This window comes from Corapipo altera, unplaced genomic scaffold (assembly GCF_003945725.1).
Source record: "Corapipo altera isolate COAL_440 unplaced genomic scaffold, ASM394572v1 22b, whole genome shotgun sequence".
Taxonomy (NCBI): Eukaryota; Metazoa; Chordata; class Aves; order Passeriformes; family Pipridae; genus Corapipo; species Corapipo altera.
This window is the reverse complement of record NW_020884876.1, coordinates 21,479,112-21,497,577: the sequence shown is the minus strand read 5'-3', so window position 1 is coordinate 21,497,577 and position 18,466 is coordinate 21,479,112. Positions and strand designations below refer to the sequence as shown.

At 43.3% G+C, this 18,466-nt stretch overlaps 2 protein-coding genes and 1 long non-coding RNA gene across 8 annotated transcripts in view; 2 read left to right on the top strand and 1 right to left on the bottom strand.

Annotated features, from left to right (window-relative positions):
- Window positions 1–4,875, top strand: part of CSGALNACT1 (chondroitin sulfate N-acetylgalactosaminyltransferase 1) — a 39,124-nt gene extending 34,249 nt beyond the window's left edge. For all 6 annotated transcript variants that reach the window (XM_027635948.1, XM_027635946.1, XM_027635945.1 and 3 more), the window contains 2 exons: window positions 2,971–3,052; window positions 3,411–4,875. In XM_027635948.1, coding sequence (XP_027491749.1) covers window positions 2,971–3,052; window positions 3,411–3,694 — 366 coding nt within the window. In that variant the 3' untranslated portion in view covers window positions 3,695–4,875. The remainder of the gene's footprint in view (window positions 1–2,970; window positions 3,053–3,410) is intronic.
- A 58-nt stretch (window positions 4,876–4,933) lies between these two features.
- LOC113943746 lies at window positions 4,934–9,488 on the top strand. The gene is made up of 3 exons (XR_003526431.1): window positions 4,934–5,318; window positions 8,533–8,606; window positions 9,400–9,488. It is a non-coding gene; the product is annotated as an uncharacterized LOC113943746 (long non-coding RNA).
- SH2D4A (SH2 domain containing 4A) lies at window positions 8,093–17,379 on the bottom strand. The gene is made up of 9 exons (XM_027635950.1): window positions 16,397–17,379; window positions 15,526–15,685; window positions 14,843–15,002; window positions 12,929–12,994; window positions 12,392–12,527; window positions 10,968–11,184; window positions 10,423–10,553; window positions 9,786–10,006; window positions 8,093–8,268 (listed from the first exon to the last, which is right to left on the bottom strand). The coding sequence occupies exons 1-9, from the start codon at window positions 16,569–16,571 to the stop codon at window positions 8,176–8,178; spliced, it is 1,359 nt and encodes a 452-aa protein (XP_027491751.1). The 5' UTR covers window positions 16,572–17,379; the 3' UTR covers window positions 8,093–8,175.
- Between the last annotated feature and the right edge of the window lie 1,087 nt (window positions 17,380–18,466).

Here is an 18,466-nt window from a genome sequence, read left to right as displayed (position 1 = left end):
TAGTTGATTCTCTGATTCTGCATTTCACAGGAAAGTATCTTGGTACCATTTATTTTAACCCTTTTTAAAAGTTTTTACATGGAACCTAAGAGTTTGAACTATGTCTGCTTCTCTGCCAGAAGGGATTTTCTAATTAGCGAACAGTTCCTCCATGGTGTGCTATCTTGAGGTGACAGTCCCTGATCCTGCTCTTATTTCTTCCTTGCACTGAGTAGTATTTGCATTTGAAGAACTGGTGTTTGTAAAAACCATAGCTATCCTTAGATGAGTCAGTGAAAACAAAATTCCAGAGGCTGTCACACTTTTTCCCTCATTTACTTGAACACCTTACAGCAGCATTTCCCATCCCACAGTTCTTGATTAAAGTGCCTGCGAGCAGTTTGTTTCTGAAGTGTACCACGTTGTCTCAGAGTCAAATGACATGCTTGGAGCTGCCCCTTCTGGCTTTAATCTGGCACTGATACAATACAGCATAACTCCACTGATTTCCATCTCATCTGCTTATTTTTGGTGTGAGAACAAAGCAAGTGTTTTTAAAAACATTGCCAGAAGGCATACTATTGTGACATGTATGAGTCTCCTTGAGGAAGACGGAGCTGTTGTGAAGAAGAAAGAGAGCACACAGATGAGAGGTTCACATGAATGCTAGTGACAGAGCCATTGCTTGACACTGCTGCAGACACTATTCTCCATTCTCTTGTGCTCAGATGTTGCACTGTCTTGAACTTAAGGGCTTGATAGAAGTGCTTCGTGCTTCTCTCCAGAGCCAGTGGGTCACAGTCCTCTGCCCACTACTCCTGCTGGGTGGCTGAATTTTCAAATTGAAGCATAAGCCAGCTATGCAGCTTCATTCAGTTTCTCTGGCTCAGGTCCCAACATGCCACATCTGCTCCTCTTACTGCCAGGCACTGCACTTATCAGGGCTCATCATGTCCCAGGCTGGACACTGTCCCCAGAGCATCCCAGTTTCTATTGTTGTTCTGGGTAGATAGGGTAGATAGGAATTAGTGGTGTTGTGATCCCAGGAACAGCCATAGCTGAAAACAATCATTTGGGGTCTGAGTCCAGTGTTCTGTCATCACTACCCCCACCTTGCAAGAGTTCCTCTTTAAAAATGAAGAATGAGAGTTTGAAAATACTTTGTTGTTGTTGTTGTTGTTGTTGTTGTTGTTTTTGGTTTTTTTTTGTCTACTGCTGTCTGTGTTATCAAACATGTAGCCAGAAAACCTTTTCTGAAAAGGGAAAATCCCTTCTACTGTTTTTTTCTCAGAGGAGACTTATTCTGATAATACCATAGGATTCATGTTAGCTTTTTTCTCTCTGATGAGACCCTGCCAGGGATCTTCAAGCTTGTAAGCACTGTGCTTAGGGAATAAAATAGAGTTCAACTCTCAAGCTAGCATAAAGTCCACAAAGTACATTGTCAGGATTGTGAAAATATTTATAGCTAATATTTGAATCATAAAATGTGATGCTTACGTCAGAAAACCTTACTGATTTAAAGAAGCACAGCCAATCTCATTTTAATGCAGATTTTTATATTTTTAGCCCACATTGGTTCCCAGGCATGAGGCCAGATCTATGCCATTAAAACAAGACATTGTTACCTCTCTGTCCTGGTGCTTGGGCTGCTGAGGAAAAAAACTCAAACCTTTGGAAATCTGTGATAGAATTTGATTTGTGCAGCAGCCACTTGTGCTAATGAGAAATAATAATGCTAATGCGTATGAGTGGCTTGCTGTAAGGGCATCGTTATGGAGACTTGTTACAGTGCAGACCTGACAGATACAATCTTGTTTCCTTTTAATTGGCTTCTGCAGTAAGTTGGTTTTTTCAAGGAAAGGAGAAATGAGAAATGAAAGCAATAGCAATGTGAGCAGTAAAAAAAAAAAAAAAAGCTATTGAAGTGACAAGAGTTATGAACAAAAAGAGGAGATATAAACAAGAAATCAGGAGAGACTACTATGGAAGAGCGTTTCTTGGTAAAGGAAACACTGGGATTTGTAAATCCAGAAATGGAAATTCTGTCTCCTTATCTTCTGTAACTCTGTCACAAGGGAAGTCAAGATTTTCCAAAGCAGCTGCTAAGGGGTAGGTTTCTAACCAGACCTTCAAGAGTGTGAAGTGCTGCTGACTTGCTCAGAGGCTTTAAATACCTGGCCCAGTCCCTTGAAGCTCTTGGATGTCTCACCATATTGGGTTAGGTCACTTGCATGAGTTTATGATACTAGGAATCTATACTTGGATTTCTGCTTTTCAAAATTACAGTTATAGTTTCTCAATGCTCCAATTTTTTATCTGTAATACATAATGTTTTCATGGTCCATCTCAGTAACATAGACTGTTCATTCATTTTCACAAAGGCTTTCATGGGACATATATCCTAACATTTCTGGACTTCAGTTTTAGCTGGATATAGCAGTTCTGTAATGGAAAATTATTCTTGGTACTTTCCTAATTTTTGTCAAAATTAAAGTAATCAGAAAGCTGTCAGTTGCGTGATCAAGATTAGAACCACAGTTTTCTTCCAGAGGTCTTGGGGTCTACAATCCAGGTGCCACCATCTGCTCTTACAGCAGAGTCTGGCTTCCCTGGTTTACCAGTATGTTTCTTACATTTGAATGCCACAGAAGGAAACTAACAATTTTGGAGGATGTTTTGCCTACAAAGAGGTAAGCTCCAGAGAGCAGTGTGATATTGGTCTACTTGGTCTACGACAGCAGGAGTGGAGCAAAACCTGATCATTTCAGATCAGGGGCTTTATCCATGATAGCTAACGACACAGCTGTTTTTTGGAGGCAGATATATGCAATGAGTATCTACAAAAACAGGTTCAGGATCAGCCATGGATTCACATGGGGAAGAAAAAAGGGCAGTTGCTCCTATTTCTGACCACATTCGGGAACTTGTCTGCTGCTCACCGTGAAAGCATTTCTGCTTCCATACAAACATTCTTTTCCCTCCATGCAGATTATTAAAAAAGAAACTGGATTTTGGAGAGACTTTGGTTTTGGGATGACTTGCCAGTACAGATCTGATTTTATCAACATAGGTAAGAAAAATACACTCCAATACACCTGTATCTTTACTAAAACAGAAAATGACAATCAGCCTCCCTTTCCTTGGCCAATGTGTCTATGTCACTAATTTGCAGCAGTGGTGTGGCTAGATATTCAGACTATTCCTAGGTGCCATAGAGGTTACCAGAATCTAAGCACTGCTCAGTACAAATAAAGTTTTGTCTGATAGTTAAAGATTTGAGGCTGAGAAATTTGGGCACTTGGATGTTCACAGAAAGTGTGTCTGCTTTAAAGGGCTGGCTGGATCCAGAAAACAGCTCCAGTGTAATTAATAGCATTGAGTTTCCTAGTATATATTTCTAGTTTTATTTTGGATTTTGTCTGTGTCAGGTGGCTTTGACCTGGACATTAAAGGCTGGGGTGGTGAAGATGTACATCTGTACCGCAAATACCTTCACAGCAACCTCATCGTGATCCGAACGCCTGTCAGGGGTCTCTTTCATCTGTGGCATGAAAAGCAGTGTCTGGACGAGCTGACCCCAGAGCAGTACAAAATGTGCATGCAGTCCAAGGCCATGAACGAGGCTTCTCATGGCCAGCTCGGGATGCTTGTTTTCAAACAAGAGATTGAGACACATCTGCACAGACAGAAATTGAGTAGTAAGAAGACCTGAAACCAGAAAGGGAGGCCACAAGGCTCTGAATAGGGTGTTTTTTAAAAGAGTTGCTAACCAGAAAAGATGGAATCAGACTGAAAGAGGATGGAAATTTCAGCAGGATGGCAGCAAAAGAAGAAGAGGGGAAAGTTTTTGTCCTCCCTACTTTTGTTTTTATTCTGATGGGGCTTTTAAGTACTCCATTAGCCTGACTTTTCAGCACTTGCTTCTAGGGGAGACTTGAACACTTGATGAGATTCAAGGTCATGTCATGGAGACAATGAATGTTACATAAATGCTGGTATGGTATTCACAATAACAAATGGACGTGCTCCTGCTTTGAAATGTTTGTAAGATGTTATTTAAAGGACTGACCTTTTTGTGGGCCAATAATTAGGAGTTCTTTTCTACATCTCACCTGATATATCTAAAAAGGGCTATTTTTGAATAAGTACAGAGCTCCTGCTCTGAGAAGGACATCTGATTGTTAATGATGGTTAAGCTGGAGTGACCAAAAATCTTTTTCCCTTAAGGGGCTGGGACAGGGTGGGAGTCAGCAGCAGTGCACTAACAAGGCATTCCCAGTTCCTCCAGAGAAAGAGGTTTCTCAGAAATTGCTTTCTAAAAGTCAGAAACAGAAAACTCTACTGATCAAGTGTGATGGTTCCAAAGTACTTGAGGGGAGTGATTGTTCTCCTCTGTGGATGGCGAACCAAAAGCAATGAGCCACATCTGTATCATGTGAATCAGATGGTTTGTTTCTGCTTCAGAATACTGTATGTATCTCAAGATTTATTTTTAAATGAAGTTGGTTTTGCTTGGGAATTATTTTGTCAAACTTCAGGTTTTCTACTTCTAGCCTTACTAAGAAACAGAACAGCCTTCCGACACTTGGAAAACACTCTACAAATCTGTTTTTCCTGTGGATGGGATCTGGGTTCAGATAAGTGAAATGATTTTTCTACACAACCTGGGTACTGGAAGGCAGAAGCTTTATCATGCTGAAGAAAAGGAAATCCATATCAACTTGCAGTACTGATTTAGGAGGCTTTAAACTCTGAATGCCAGATACCAAAATTGATGAACATTTTCTGACTTTATACCAAAGTATTCCTTCTAAACCAAATACAGAGTCTTGCCCAGGACACAGAAAGCTTTTTGTAATTAACGAAATAAATTTTTGTGATGGATTACTGGACCCTGCAAATTCTCTTATGATAATTATAGGTACTAATCCTAAAAATTAGTCATCTTCTTAATAGATTTTTTCAATTGCCTAAAACAGTTGAAAGTCTGAGCTACTGCTCTTATAAAGCATTTTCTTTTAATTCTGATTGCTATTTATCATTTTAATATATACCAGCTAACAAAAAACTGCATAGGCTTGGAAATCCCATTTGCTTACCTAAATGCTGTTTCTCTGAGCAGTCTCTTTGTTTTATAGCTTCAGAATAATACAAGGCAGTCTGAAACAGATTCTAATTTGGTTTTTGGCTTGTAAAAGCTGGGGGAAGAAAATGAAAGATAGCACTGAACAATGAATGAACCACTATTTGATGTGCCACTGTGCAATGGGAAGAGCACTTATGAAACTCTTTTGAAAGCATTGCATGCAGAATCTGCAGATAGAGACCATGCCACTGTAAGTACTTTTCCCCTTAACACATATTTATATGTGTTTGTCTTATTTTGGATGTAAAGGATCTGCCTTGCACTTCCCTTGCAAATCATCAAGGGTCCAAAACACTGCCAAAGTACAAAAAGAATGAAAACTTTGTAGACTCAACCCCAAAATACATCACTTATCATAGAAACTTCAGCAATCACTCAAAGAACTGTTTTGTTCCCAGAACACATGATAAGTTATTTATAAAGAGCTTTGTTTTGATGAAGTAACTTTACAAATATTATGCAGTAGGAGGAGACAGGCATGGCTTGTTGAGTGCATATGAACGTTGCAGTAACTCAGCTCCTCCAAGGCAATGTTCCAACAGTCCCAGTTAACCTGAATTTGAAACTGGGTGTTGTATATTAGGACAGTTTTATAATCATAGCCTGCCTCAAGCCTAGCCTTAACTATTTCTGTGATGGGTTTTCTTCACTGTCTTCCCTGAGGTTTCCCTAATCGCTCAGTAACCTAAAGTAACTTTGAGATTGGCCACACTTGTAGAGAAAGGCTAGGCCAGATGATCTCCAGAGGTCCCTTCAAACCTATAGTAGTTTCCAATTTTAAGCACTGGACACTATTAAATTCAACAATTCATTATTTTGGGTACTTTAGCAAGTGTGTCATCAAGACCCTGTCAGAGTTTCACTAGTTAGGTGAAGCAAGTCATCCTTACTCCACAGACTTATGGGGTGACTAGATTTTGGAGCAATAGATAGCCAATCTTGAGGGCATCTGTATTGGCAAGATAGCTTCCTTTGCAGTCAGTTCAGTGATCTAAACGTGTAGGTAAAAAACTTTATGTTTCTTTCCTCACAGAAGACAAGTGAAGCTGGGAATCTTTGAAAAACTGAGGCATGACTCTCAAACGTGGGATAGATGTGAACATGGATAGTGGTTTTCCCTGGGCTATACTGAGACAACATTTGCAAATAAGTAGTTTAATAAAGTTGCGTGAAGCTACTGGTCCACTGTTCAGCAGGGCAAACCCTGAGGAGTTTTACTGTAGTTCTTAGAGCTAAAATTGATTAAGTTCTGCTGTGTTCATGCCAGATCAGCCTGGACCTTATTTCTGCAAGTTAATACCCTGCCTCTCAAAATGCCTTTTTAGAGTCATTTAGACTTTCTCCTCTGTCTTTACCAGCCCATAGGTATGCAAACACTTCGTGATTTGTCTCCTGCAGGATAACAACTATGGCACATTCTCCACATCAGAACAGATGCTTTTCTCTACGGTCTTTGAAGGACATTTTGTTTTGGCCATATTTTTAAAATAAACAGTTCATAAAGAGGGAAGGAGGGATTTTTCCCCCCTACAAATAATCTAATACCCCTTCTCATGATTGAAGCAGATTATGTTGAAGTTATTTCTTTGATACATATGATATAATGCTCAAGAAGCTCATTAAGTCAATTGAAGTGCCAGAGTGTCATTAGATTCAAAATCTCAGTTTACACTAAGGCTTTATTTCTAGCAAAGTACACCTGCTGTAACTGGAGTGCAGTTTTCCCCTTTCCTTGAATGAAAATTGCCTGTCAGCGTAGTTGTAAATTTTAAGACCAGATGATTATAATTTCTTTTATTCTGTATCCCTCAAAACACAGATCAGTCTAAGACTAAGGTTTTGACTGCTCCTTCAAGTTAAGCAGAATAGCCCTGATCTAACAGAAAAAAGGAAACAGGTAAAAACAGGTAAACAATTGAAACAAGATTGACTATTGTTCACTATTTGAGGATAGTGTCTCTAAAACATTATGTTAACAGATTCACACCACAACCTTCAGCTGTAGAATTTGTCGTGCAACAACATGAGGGAATCTGAGGACTAATTTGTTATGTGATTCTGTCCAGGCTCTCCCCCAGTATTCTGAATGATGTATTTAAAGAGCAGTGTAACAGATAAGGAGAGAGAATATTACATTGAAAGAACAACTTCTATAATGAAGTTTACACCAGATGCATCTGAGTAATCCCGACACAACTTGCGATAAATAACTCCATTTTGGAAAATATCATTCTTTACTGGCAAACACTCTTCTGTAAACTGTATTAATACTGATATGGGTGCTGCTTTTTACATTTTTTATGCTCTGTACCTGCGGTAGTCTTTTATACAAATGCCTCTGTCCCTTCTATCCCTTTCAAAAGGTTAATTCCTCTCAATGCAGAAAGGCCTGTGTAGTATTTAAATACAGGTTAAAAGAGTGGGGATCTATATTCAGAGGCTAGAGGAGTTTAAAAAATGTACTCTTCATGAAAATCCATCATCACAGAGAGCACCTTTCACCGAAAGGCACTCAGGGTTTGCTTGGATGTTCAGTTTGAATGTCCTTCATTTCAAGGACACAGCATTTTACAGAATTAATCTTCACATTATGTAAATTACATATCAAGATCGATTCACCTCTCCAAGTTGTTATGTGCCTTCAGGAAGGTATGATTTCATTCAACTGTAGGTACCAGTCTATTTCCCAGACGGCACACAACCTTGCATTCAAGAACAAAAGGCAGCTTGAATACAGAAGTCCCCGAAAAAATCTGCAAAAACCCACTGAAAATCTGTGGCAGTATCTCCCTGTTCAACTGATTACTTCATCAACTCATTCACTCCATTGTCTGGGATACATCCAGGTGCTTTGCAGCTTGCTGGGCTGATGCATCCTTCAATTCAGTTGATATGACAAACCCACAACAGTACTTATCCTCCTACTGCTTCATTTTGAAGGATATAAAATAGAGGCACTTATGGTTTCAGGTAAGTATCAGCAGCTCTAGTTCCAAGTTCAGTCTTTGTGAATACAAGCATGGGACTGCACACTGAGACTGGGAGGTTCACTCAAAGAGAGAGATGTAGTCTGGCTCTCGGTCCTCTTGGCCACATGGGTAAAGCAGCAGCTCCTTCCCCAAGGAAGTGATGGGTTCATCCTGTTGATATAGGATATGATCAAACACCTGTTTTCAAACAGACCCTACCTGTCACAACCTCACAGGATGGACAGCAATTTCCCTGCCTCTGTTACAGTGTGGCCTCATTCATGCCACTGTGTGATCCAGGTCAGTGCCCTGGGGAACCTGGGGTAGGACCCAAGTGGGTGTCCTCTGTCTTCATAACACAATGTTTGTGCTCAGTGCCATAACTCAGTGACATAACTCAGGCAGTGCTCAGAAAGAGCTGTGCTCATCTTGTAGGAAACTACAGCTTCTATGACATGAAGCGGTGCCCTGCCTAGAAAGTGCTGGAGCAAGGACTGTGCACCGTGCAGGTAAGCAGGACCATGTGATTCTGGCTATGTTTGTGGGAGGGACAAGAATGGATCCTAGAGTGAGCACATACCCTCTGCTCAGGCAAATCCTGTCCTAACCAGAGAATTCCCTGACAGTACAGTGTCTGCTTCCAGTCTTGTCCTCCATCCTAGCAGCAGATGCATGGTGGGGACTTGCCCTCTTTCATGGTCACCCAGTGGGTGATAAGCAGAACCCACTGGGTCACTTTGGCAGAGTGGGTTTAGCCTGCCCATATCTGCTGTAGTGCTGGGGCTCTGTAGGATTCATTGCAGACTGTGGGCATGGTTCTATCTTTGATGCAGCTATGCACAGCCAGGCTTTAAATCCCCTGGCTCTGGAGTCAATAGCTGTGTAGCTCCTGCGTTCAATGATTTCAGCCTGAACTGTGAAAACCATGCAAGAAGCAAGTTCTGGTAGCCCAGGTAGAGTTCCATAGAGCAAATGAACATAGATATTGCCCTCATGTCAAATTTTGTTTGGGCATGTCTGTATTAGGCTAGGCAATTATTTAAAAGAAACAGGGATTTTAAATGAACCTATAAAGCAAAAGTATTGTCTTGTCCCTGGTCAGATCTTACAGTGAAGGAATGAACAATCCATCTGGCTCTCCTTGGAGCCCATGTAGCTGCAGTCAGTGCTGGTAGACACTACTGTTATTGCTGCAAGAATCTGCCAACCTTCTTCCTTCCCTTCTATTTTTTATCTTTGCTCAATATCACACCTTGCCTGCTTTTAGATTGTAAAGATACCTTGTTCCCTTTCATGCTGAAGCTGGAGGCAAGCAGGATTTTCTGCTTACTCAACTTGCCAGAACACCACAACCACAGAAAATACGAAAGAAAGGGGTCTATATGAGTATGCTGTCACCTCTCACCTTAGCAACATTTCTAAGTAGCACGTAAGTAACTTGAGCCCTGTGCAAGGTGTTCTGTGTGCTTGAGAGTGAATGAGTCAGATCTAAGATGTTTGAGATGTGTTAGGCCACCTGAGATGTACCAATCAGGCTGACATACCCTTCTGGAGCAGCACACAGGATACCCAACAGCAGTTAAAATGGGTCTAGTTACCTACTTCAAAATAACTGTGTCTATTCTTTCTTATTTTGAAGTGCCCTGAGGCAATTAAACAGTTAATGAATGCACTGATAGATGTTTTACCTTGTGGTAGTCTACAAGGTCAGCCAGCGTTGAATGTTGCAGCTGGTCCACTCCAAGGAAGCTGTAGGAATCGCTGGAGGCATCAATGAGGAAGTGTTTACATCCTTCCACAGACCGATAGGAGAGCACATAGCCTTTGATTTTCTCACTGACCCGGATCAGAAAACTCCCTGGTACTGTTTTATCTAGAAGCTCCTCCGCTTTCTTAGAGGTTAGGATACCTGTTCAAAATTAAAACACAGAACTGAAGGGAGAAGAGCATTTGAGAACTGGACAGAACAGTTCTCACAAGAAATCTGCTTTACTGCTCTAAACCCAGTCTGTGGCACTCCCATCCCTTGTTTTGTTGCCCAATAGCCCAGGAAGAACCATACTGCCATTGCTAGTAACAGACCATGGCCACAGGCTAATTGCTCTACCTTAACTGCTCCAGACTTGGCCAGCTATGAATGACAAACGCATGGGGCCTGAAAGGACAGATTCTGTGTTATGAGAGAGAACAGCATTGCAGTTTGTTGTACACTGATTCCAGTACAGCAGCAGCTTTACTCCTAGGCCCAGCCTATGTTAGCAGCCATATATCAGCAGAAACAACTCCTTAAACAGTTGGGTTGGGGTGGGAATGCTCAAGACTCACCATGGAACCAAGGTGCTATTGTGTCCGTGGTTTTCAGATAGCCAGCTCGGAGAGGGAACTGCTCTTCTCTGAACCACTTGATGATGCTTTCTTCAGTGGAATTGGAGATTGTCCTCTGGATTCCCTCTTTCCTGTTAGAAAAGACCATGGTTTGTGCATCAAGTTCAAATAGGTTTTGAGTCCTTGCACTGAACTTACCTTTTGCTTAGGATTTTAAGAACATCCATAAACAGGCAGCTTATACTACTGCAGCTGTGTAGAATATGGTTTTTAGTGAACATCTGGCATCACAGAGGCTGTATGCACTTGCACTCCAGGCTTAGGACACTCTACTAAATAAACCTGTTACCCTCCAGTAGTAAACACCTGAAGGCCTCATCACACCCTAGGCTGGAATATAGCCTAGGCTCTGTATTTTTCCCCGTGGGGTGTCTCTTCCACACAAGGAGGAGAGCTAACCATTCCCATCTCAACCATCCCATGCTAGAGTAGAAGAGAAGAATCTCATCCCTTCTCCCCTCCACAGGGCGTAGGGGCTTCCTTACCTAATTGCTCTCCCATTTGCTGTCATAGGAGGTAGAATTTTAGGCTTGGGGGGGAGAGGTGGATACTGGAGTGGTCGCCGATCTCCTGCTATGGCACCCTTGGAAATATCTGCCTGCTTCCCTCTATGGATGCCCTGCAGTGAAAGCCTCCTGTAGTCATCCCTGGCTTGCCGTGCAAGGGAGCGTCTCTTCTCATCTGCCGCCTTGGATTTCCGCACTGGAACAAAAAAGGAGTCCTACATGAGCGAACAAGCAGGCAAGTTTAAAGCTTGCTGCCCTTTGGCCATCTTCCTGCTTGATGAAATGGAAGAATAACCCATTTCACAAGCTGAAAGGTTCACTCAATTGTGAGACCATTTGCCACGTGTCTCCCACGTGTTACATGGCATCTGCCACTTAACAGGGTACAGTGTTTATTCCTTCAAGACACTAAAAATCTGGGGTTTTTATGGATACCAAGTCCCTTTGTACTTAGAGACTTCTTGTTTTGGTTTCAGATGCTGACTCCTCATTCAGATACAGATTTCTGTAATGCCTTTCATGTAAGCAGGTGGGGAACAGGCCATATGGAATTAAAGCTGCTGAAATGACCTCAAATCAAACTTTTGAAGGATTTGAAAGAGCTGATCCATTTTGGAGGGTGGGGGAGAGTCTTGCTGAAATTATTATGGAAAGTGGAGAACTTGGCTGTGTTTTTCTTTCTTTTTTTTTTTTCTGTAAAACTGCCTTGATTGTTTAGGTCCACCTCACCCTGGAGTCTGTAGGAGTAACCAGCTCTCCAGTCAACTTTTTTTTTTTTTTAATCAGTCAGGAAAATAGAACCCCTAGCCTGAAGTGGAAACAACTGGTGGTACAGCATTGCCATCTACTGAGCAGCAGGGAAGGAACTGGGAAAAAAATGCATCAGGTTCTCCCTTGGGAAGTATTTGGCAGCAGTGATGGATGCTGCTGCAAGTCTCTTACTGTTTGCCATTTTCCTTCCTATCATTGGGATTCATTACCTGAGATAGTGCAGCAGGGCTCTGCTTAGATGGGATCATGCCTGGATGACAGGGAAGCTCTTTTTAATCAGTTCTTGTCACCCATTATCCTTGTCCTCAAGAGCAATGGTTACTGCAAAGTCCTACAAAAGGCCAGTTTCTAGTTTAAGATTAATTATCCTCTCTACACTCATGTAGTTCCTTTGTTGCTTGTTTTAACATAGTATCAGTAGAAAAAGTTTTCCATTTCCCTTCCCAGCTCTAGTCTCAAGGCTACGTGGACTCAGAAATATTTCTGATAATGCAGTGCTGTCTTTCTTGGCAATACTCTCCACCCACCGGCCTATTATTCAGTTCTAGTGTGACAGAAGAAGGATTGACATGACCCCACAGAGCTCTAGAATTTCTCAAGTCTCATAGGAAAAAGTTATCCCAAGATCTTACAGAATTCCTGCCATTCAGGCTCATTCTCATCCGATTTCTGCAATGTTCTCTGGCTCTCTGTGCTGGAGTGGCTCTGTGGTATTGCCTCCTGGGAGTCTGTGGTCTCTTCGGAATTTCTCCTCTGTGCTTCCTTTGGCTATGAAAGAAACAGTACATTCAGCTTTGTTGCAGGCAAGTTTTAATCTTGCTTTTTAGCTAGCCTTGAAATACTGGGAACTCCGTTCGGTATTGTGAATCTCTCCAACTTCAACAACATGCAGATCCTCTGTCTTTACTGCAGGTGACAACAGAGGAAGTGAGGGAAAACAGTCTACCAGAAATCATCAGGAGCATCTCCCTGTGCTACTCCCCAGTCTGCCATTCTGGCCTGCTTTGTATCATCACCTAATTGTCACACTGTACATGAGGAGCATGGCAACACTGGTCCAAGAGGTGAGAACATTCTTAGGTCTGATGAGGCTTTGAGGCTGACAGGGACTCTAGGATAAAGCCCGAGCCCCACTCAATGTTTCAGCAGCATCGTAGGTTGCCGCTTACCTTTTGGAAGCTAAGTGTCCTCATATGACAGTCTGCCAGCATCTGGTGAACATCTCTGGTTCCCCTCTAAGCAGAGCAAAAGAGCGGTGAGAAATAAATGCGATATTAGGACAATTGCTCTTCTTTGGAGCAATAGATGTATAATGCAGCAGCAGTCATGACATTTTTTAACAAATTTTGCCAGCCTTCTTTGACAAACTTTGGGTTTTCCATCATATTAGGCCTAACATACCACATGAGGAGAACTCAGGGGTGTCAGGATTGCCATAAGCATGTCTAGATTTGCTAAGCAATGTCCCCAAGTGCTTCCAGGGAGCAGCTTCTTTCCTCCCTCCCCCTAAATCAATCTCTTGCAGAACCTGCCATCCACAACTTTACAAGCCTGTGCTTGTTTGCGGTTGTGGCTGTGGTGTTGCAAACTCCTGTTCAACAGACTGACCCAGCTAGCTGCATATCTCCTGCTTGCTCTCCCCTGCAAACCAGTCTGGCTACCCTGACAGCAGTTTCTAGCTGAGACCTGCCTTTGAAGGTGAACAGTTAGAATTGTCTCTGAGCAAACACCCACCCACCTCTCCATTGGACCTTGACTGCTCCCACAGCACAGTGGGTAATGAGGTAACTGTACTACACTGCTTACCAAGGACACGCTTCTGTCACCTACTTGGCTAATATTTAATATGAACATGGCTTTACAATTTCTCTCTCCTCCAGGAAACTAGGAACTTCAAATGTGTGTGAAGCTGCTCTTTTTCTTAGATCTTTGTCTGTTCCCTGCAACAGACAAAGCACAATGCCTGGATCCCTTACATTAAATGGGAACTAAATATTTTGGAATTAGATTTTTGGTAGTAGCTTGGGGTTTGTTTTTTCTTTCTTTTCTTTTTTTTTTTTTTTTTTTGTCAACTGTGACTAATAACTTCCTATAAAAAAAAATCTCCCACATAGTTGCTCAACTTCAGCAAACAGTGCAGAGAAAAACCTCATGCGACTCAGAGGCTTTTGATAAAGGAGACAGTCACTCCAAATTTCCTTCACTATTTTGGTAGCAGCAGGAAAGCATGTTGCCAAAACCCAACCTTCTGTTATCATGCTTTTTATGCCGAAATATGGTGTGGCTGTATGATAAAAGAATATACATTCATACAAGTTCATTCAAGGCTGAATGAAAACTGCTGAATGAGATTGGACTTCTCTCATTAAATTGGCAGGGTGTTCTGTTCCTTCTGTTCAACTGCAGTTGCATGGGTAGTTAATTTAACTCATCTTTTTCTCAGTTCTCTGCAAATGGCTTTTTGTAGCCAGTTAAAAATTAGAAATGTATTTATTGCTGGAGAAAAATATTTCTGTAATAAAACACCACAGGAAAGCAGACACTGTAGTTACTGCATTTCAAATTGTCCTGTGCTGTCAGGGTCATAAGCTGTTTTCTAACTATTTTAGAAGACCGAAAACCCAAAGAACCACCTAAATATGCATGTCAGATGATGCTGGTAAAATTATCTTCATTTGTTCTTTTACAAAAGTGGATAATTTGTCTAATGGATGTGACCTTACATGTACAGCTCCTGGGATAGCCTGCCTGGTCTTGCCCCAGAAGCCATCCAAACCAGCCACAGTGCAAGAGGGAAAGTACTGCACCCCTCATTTTACTCACAGAGAATGGAAGCAAAGGAATTCAGAGTAACTTATCTGTTGCTACAGAGCAGATCTATCCTACCTGAGAATAGCACATGGACCTCCTGAGTCCCAAGGAAGGATGTAACAGCATGGCTTCTTCTCTGACTACAGAAGAAAAGCCTCAACAGATAGATGGCTTTTTTCTTCAGATTTCTATTTACAGCAACCAGGATTTGCTGCACTTCCTAGTTCTCAAAACATGCGTTTCTGATAGCTTTGGGAAAAGAGGAAAACTACCTTTGTGAGCTCCTGACTTTTCCCGGTTGTTGTATCAGTTGTTTTTGTCCCACGTTCCTCCTTTGTCTGCACAGTGCTTTTTTTATTCTCATGAAGATCTGTCTCACCCAGTAGTCCTGGTTGTGGGTGTAGAGACCATGTTATAGAAGAGTCAGTCTCTCTGAAATGCAAGAGAGAGGATTTAGGAACCTGAGGGAGTTACTTTCTGCTCCCTGGGCATCTTGCAAGGAAGCCGCACGTGAGCAGAGCAGTGCTGCATTGAAGCCATGTGCGTATTGGCATTTATATTTCCAAATCAGGTAGGTGCAGTAATTAATTTAATGACTTGTGGTGAGCAACTGTTGTCAGGCTGCACACCGGCACCTCTCGGTGAATCAGTGCAATCCAAGCTCACCACCTGCCACAATAACAGTGTTGGCATTTCCTGTGGTCTGCAGAGTGTCCCATGCAGGAGCCACATCATGAGAGGCTCAATGAGCCGGAGCAAGTCTCAGGCCGGAGCTGGTCTCTGCCAGCATTGTGTGTCCTCACAGAAAGCCAACCTTTGCCTGTGCCTTTTGCCTGAAGTCCAATATGACAGTGATAACCACAGCCTCTACAGAGAAGACCCCAGCCTCCGGGTCCCTAGAAAAGCCTTCTCCTCCATGTCAGCCCACTCATACCCCCAGCTGAAGCGTGCTTACCTGCCCTCCTTGCCTTGCTCTCTCGCCAAGCACTTTGCTCTTTGCGCCTGGATCTCTTCACAGATGGCTGCATATGGTTTATCTGAAGGATGCTCGCCCATCACCCAGACCCAGACATCATTGTCAGCACCGAGTTTCCATGTCACCGACTTCCCATTGGCTGGAAAAGAAGCAGCTCTTTGGCAAATGCTGTTTGCTGGATAGCAGGGTCTGCGTCCCACCTGCTGTGCCCTACTGGCTGCTGTTGATGACAGAGCCTCTCCAAAAGCAACTGTACGTGGGGAAAGCTCGGCTGGGAGGCAGCCCACACTTTGCATTTTTTTTCATGCTATTGAAGCCAGGTCAGTGAGTCTGAGGGCAAAGGAGAAGGCTCACTACCATTTGTTTTCTTGCTTTAATTCCTGGCCACTGCCCTCCCCAAACTGTGTGAGAGTGAACCACCTGCAAAGAGAGCACTGTGGGGAAGAGCTGGGAGAAGAGTGCTATCTTCCTAGCAGTCAGCATGCTGTGCAATCCTGGCAAGTGGACTTCAGATCTAAAGTCTCAGTGGGAACTGCAGATCTGGTGCCTCAGGACAGATATTCAAATCCCTGGTTATGTTAAAGACAGAGGCCCCATTTAGTGGGAAACTTAATGAGATGCACCTCCTGGGGGCAAATAAGCCCTGTCTTCCCAGTTAGGGGAGCTGAGCAATTTGGTCAAGGACAGAGTGTCTGGGTCAGGGAGTAAAACCATAGTGCGTCTGGCCAAAACTACCCCATTGCAGGTGGGTTTAGTTACTCTAAGGATACATTACCTCCTGTTTCCAGGGAGCAGTTGACTAGGCCAGGTATGTGTCAGACGGTGAAGCAGCCAGGAAGCAAAGACTTACCTTTTCTTGGCAGTGGCTTCTTTGCTGGAGCCTTGTCCACAGCAGCTTCTCTTTCCTCCCACCGTCTGATCTGTTCCTGCCTCATCTTGAAGAAGAGGATCTGCTTCTGCTCCTCGCTGAGTTCTGCCAGCAGGTCAGGATCGATGTACATGTCTGATAATATCTGTTTCAGCATGGCTGCAGGTTTCAGTTACACGTCTGCGGCGGTGATCTCCAGGGATAAGATCCTCTTCCTGGCTCCAACAAGAAAGAGTCCCTGCCCGTCTGAGCCTAGAGTAGGAATGCAGGCACGCCAGAGTAATTATACTTCTATCTTTTTTTTTTTAGCTCAAACTTCCTGCACAGACCAGAAAAGTAAATAAGTATCTTAAAACCTGCTGTTAAGATTCCTTGAAATAGGAGGTAAGCTCAGCTCCCACGCAGTCCTTGCCTGCTCTGCAAGGAGAGCTAGCTAGAAGGGGAGAGTCCAGGAGTGGGGAGGTTGTGTTGATACTCTGATAAACCCAGCTGATAGTATATCAAAGAGAGAGAGCACTGCCTGTTAGTCATCAGAGGTGCGGCTGAGTTGTGCCCAAGTAAACATTCCTGCTGGGCAAGGAATCAATGAACCCATGACTAGACGGCTCCTCCTCCTTCCAAACAGGAAAACTTTGATGATCAAAAGCCCAGCCTGCCTTGTTTTGCCAAAGAAAGATGGGGAGGACTTTTGGCTCTGCTTTTGAAGTGGGAGTGAGAATTTTGGGGTGCTCCCATCCATCAAAGGCAGCCTCCCAGCAAGTCAAGGGAGCACAAGTAGTGCAGCTGGTTTGAAGAAAGACAGTGTGGATGGTCAGTGTCTGAGACAGCTCCCAGTCTGACACATCTTGCTGATGCACCTTGCCCACGTGGTGAGCGTGGCATGGGACATCCCTACCTGACAGGATGAAGTGGATGGAGAGAAGGAGCACTCCTGTTCCTGCCCAGGATGTTGGCTTGTGTATAGTGCACACTGGTGAGGTACTGACACCCGCCCAGCTGTGCTATGTGCTCATGGATTTACATTTACAACAGGGATTTCACTGAAAAAATGGGAGCTCTCCTGGCACTTAGGAACTTAGCAAATGACAAAAAAGAAATGTGGACTAAAGACCTTGAAACCAGTTCTTTTCCTTATCTTATCTGGATAATCTTGAGGAGACCAGGAGATTGGTTGGCAGTGCTTTTGGTGACACAGGGAGGCTGACAGTCATGTGTGAAGTGCAAGACCAGAGCACGGGGGCTGGTTGGCCAGGAGTGGCAGGGGCTTCCTGGACAAATTCTTGAGAAATGCTGTAGTCATCAGGCTACAAGGAGATTAAGCCAGTGGGTTTATTCATGTCCTTCTGCACAAATCTTGGGAGTCTAAGGAACAAGCATGCTAGGACAGAGCACAGTAGGTGGGAGGAAGAGCTGGTGAGGCAGTAATGTGGAGGTACAAAGGGCAGAGACATGGCAGAAGAACCTGTGCCAGGGTGAAGTGGGACTGTATATTAAATTAAGTTAATGAGATCAAATCAATTAGCCATCTTACAGGAGATAGACTGAATCCCTGGGGACCCAAATGTTGGAAGAAAAGTGTTGGGAGCACCTTCAGCTTCAGAGTATGACTGCTTGGTTCCTACCATATAAAATAACAGAGGCAGCAGGGGAGCCAGCAAGCACAATACTGAAGCTTTCCAGGGAGCACACACGGAGCACATTTAATTAGATAAAATGGGTCAGCACAACAGCAGCCTTCATAAAGTCAGACTCTCAGAACAATACATGCTGTGTTGGTCCACCCTCCTCTGTCTCACATCCATGCCGGGATCAGGTAGGCTGTCCCAAACATCCCCCTGCTTCTGAACATGGCTTGCATTAAAACTGCTGAAGACAGAGCTGGCCGGAGTCCCAGTGCATTGTAGTGCCCATGCACTTTCAGCAGGGAGAGCATGAAAGGAGCTTGGAGCAGCTGGAGGAGCTGTAGGCAGGTAGACAAGGAGTTCCCCAAAGAGCTCAAGGCATTGACAGAGCAGATCACAGTCCCAGCATAGCCTTGTCTGCAGCAGAGGC

Excerpts from the sequence above, each read along its gene's own strand:
- SH2D4A (XM_027635950.1), bottom strand. The coding sequence starts at position 16,571 with ATGCTGAAACAGATATTATCAGACATGTACATCGATCCTGACCTGCTG. Across the intron at positions 12,528-12,928 it reads GGACACTTAGCTTCCAAAAG|CCAAAGGAAGCACAGAGGAG; the intron begins GTAAGCGGCAAC and ends TTTCTTTCATAG. Across the intron at positions 11,185-12,391 it reads GCCTGAATGGCAGGAATTCT|TGCGGAAATCCAAGGCGGCA; the intron begins GTAAGATCTTGG and ends TTTTTGTTCCAG.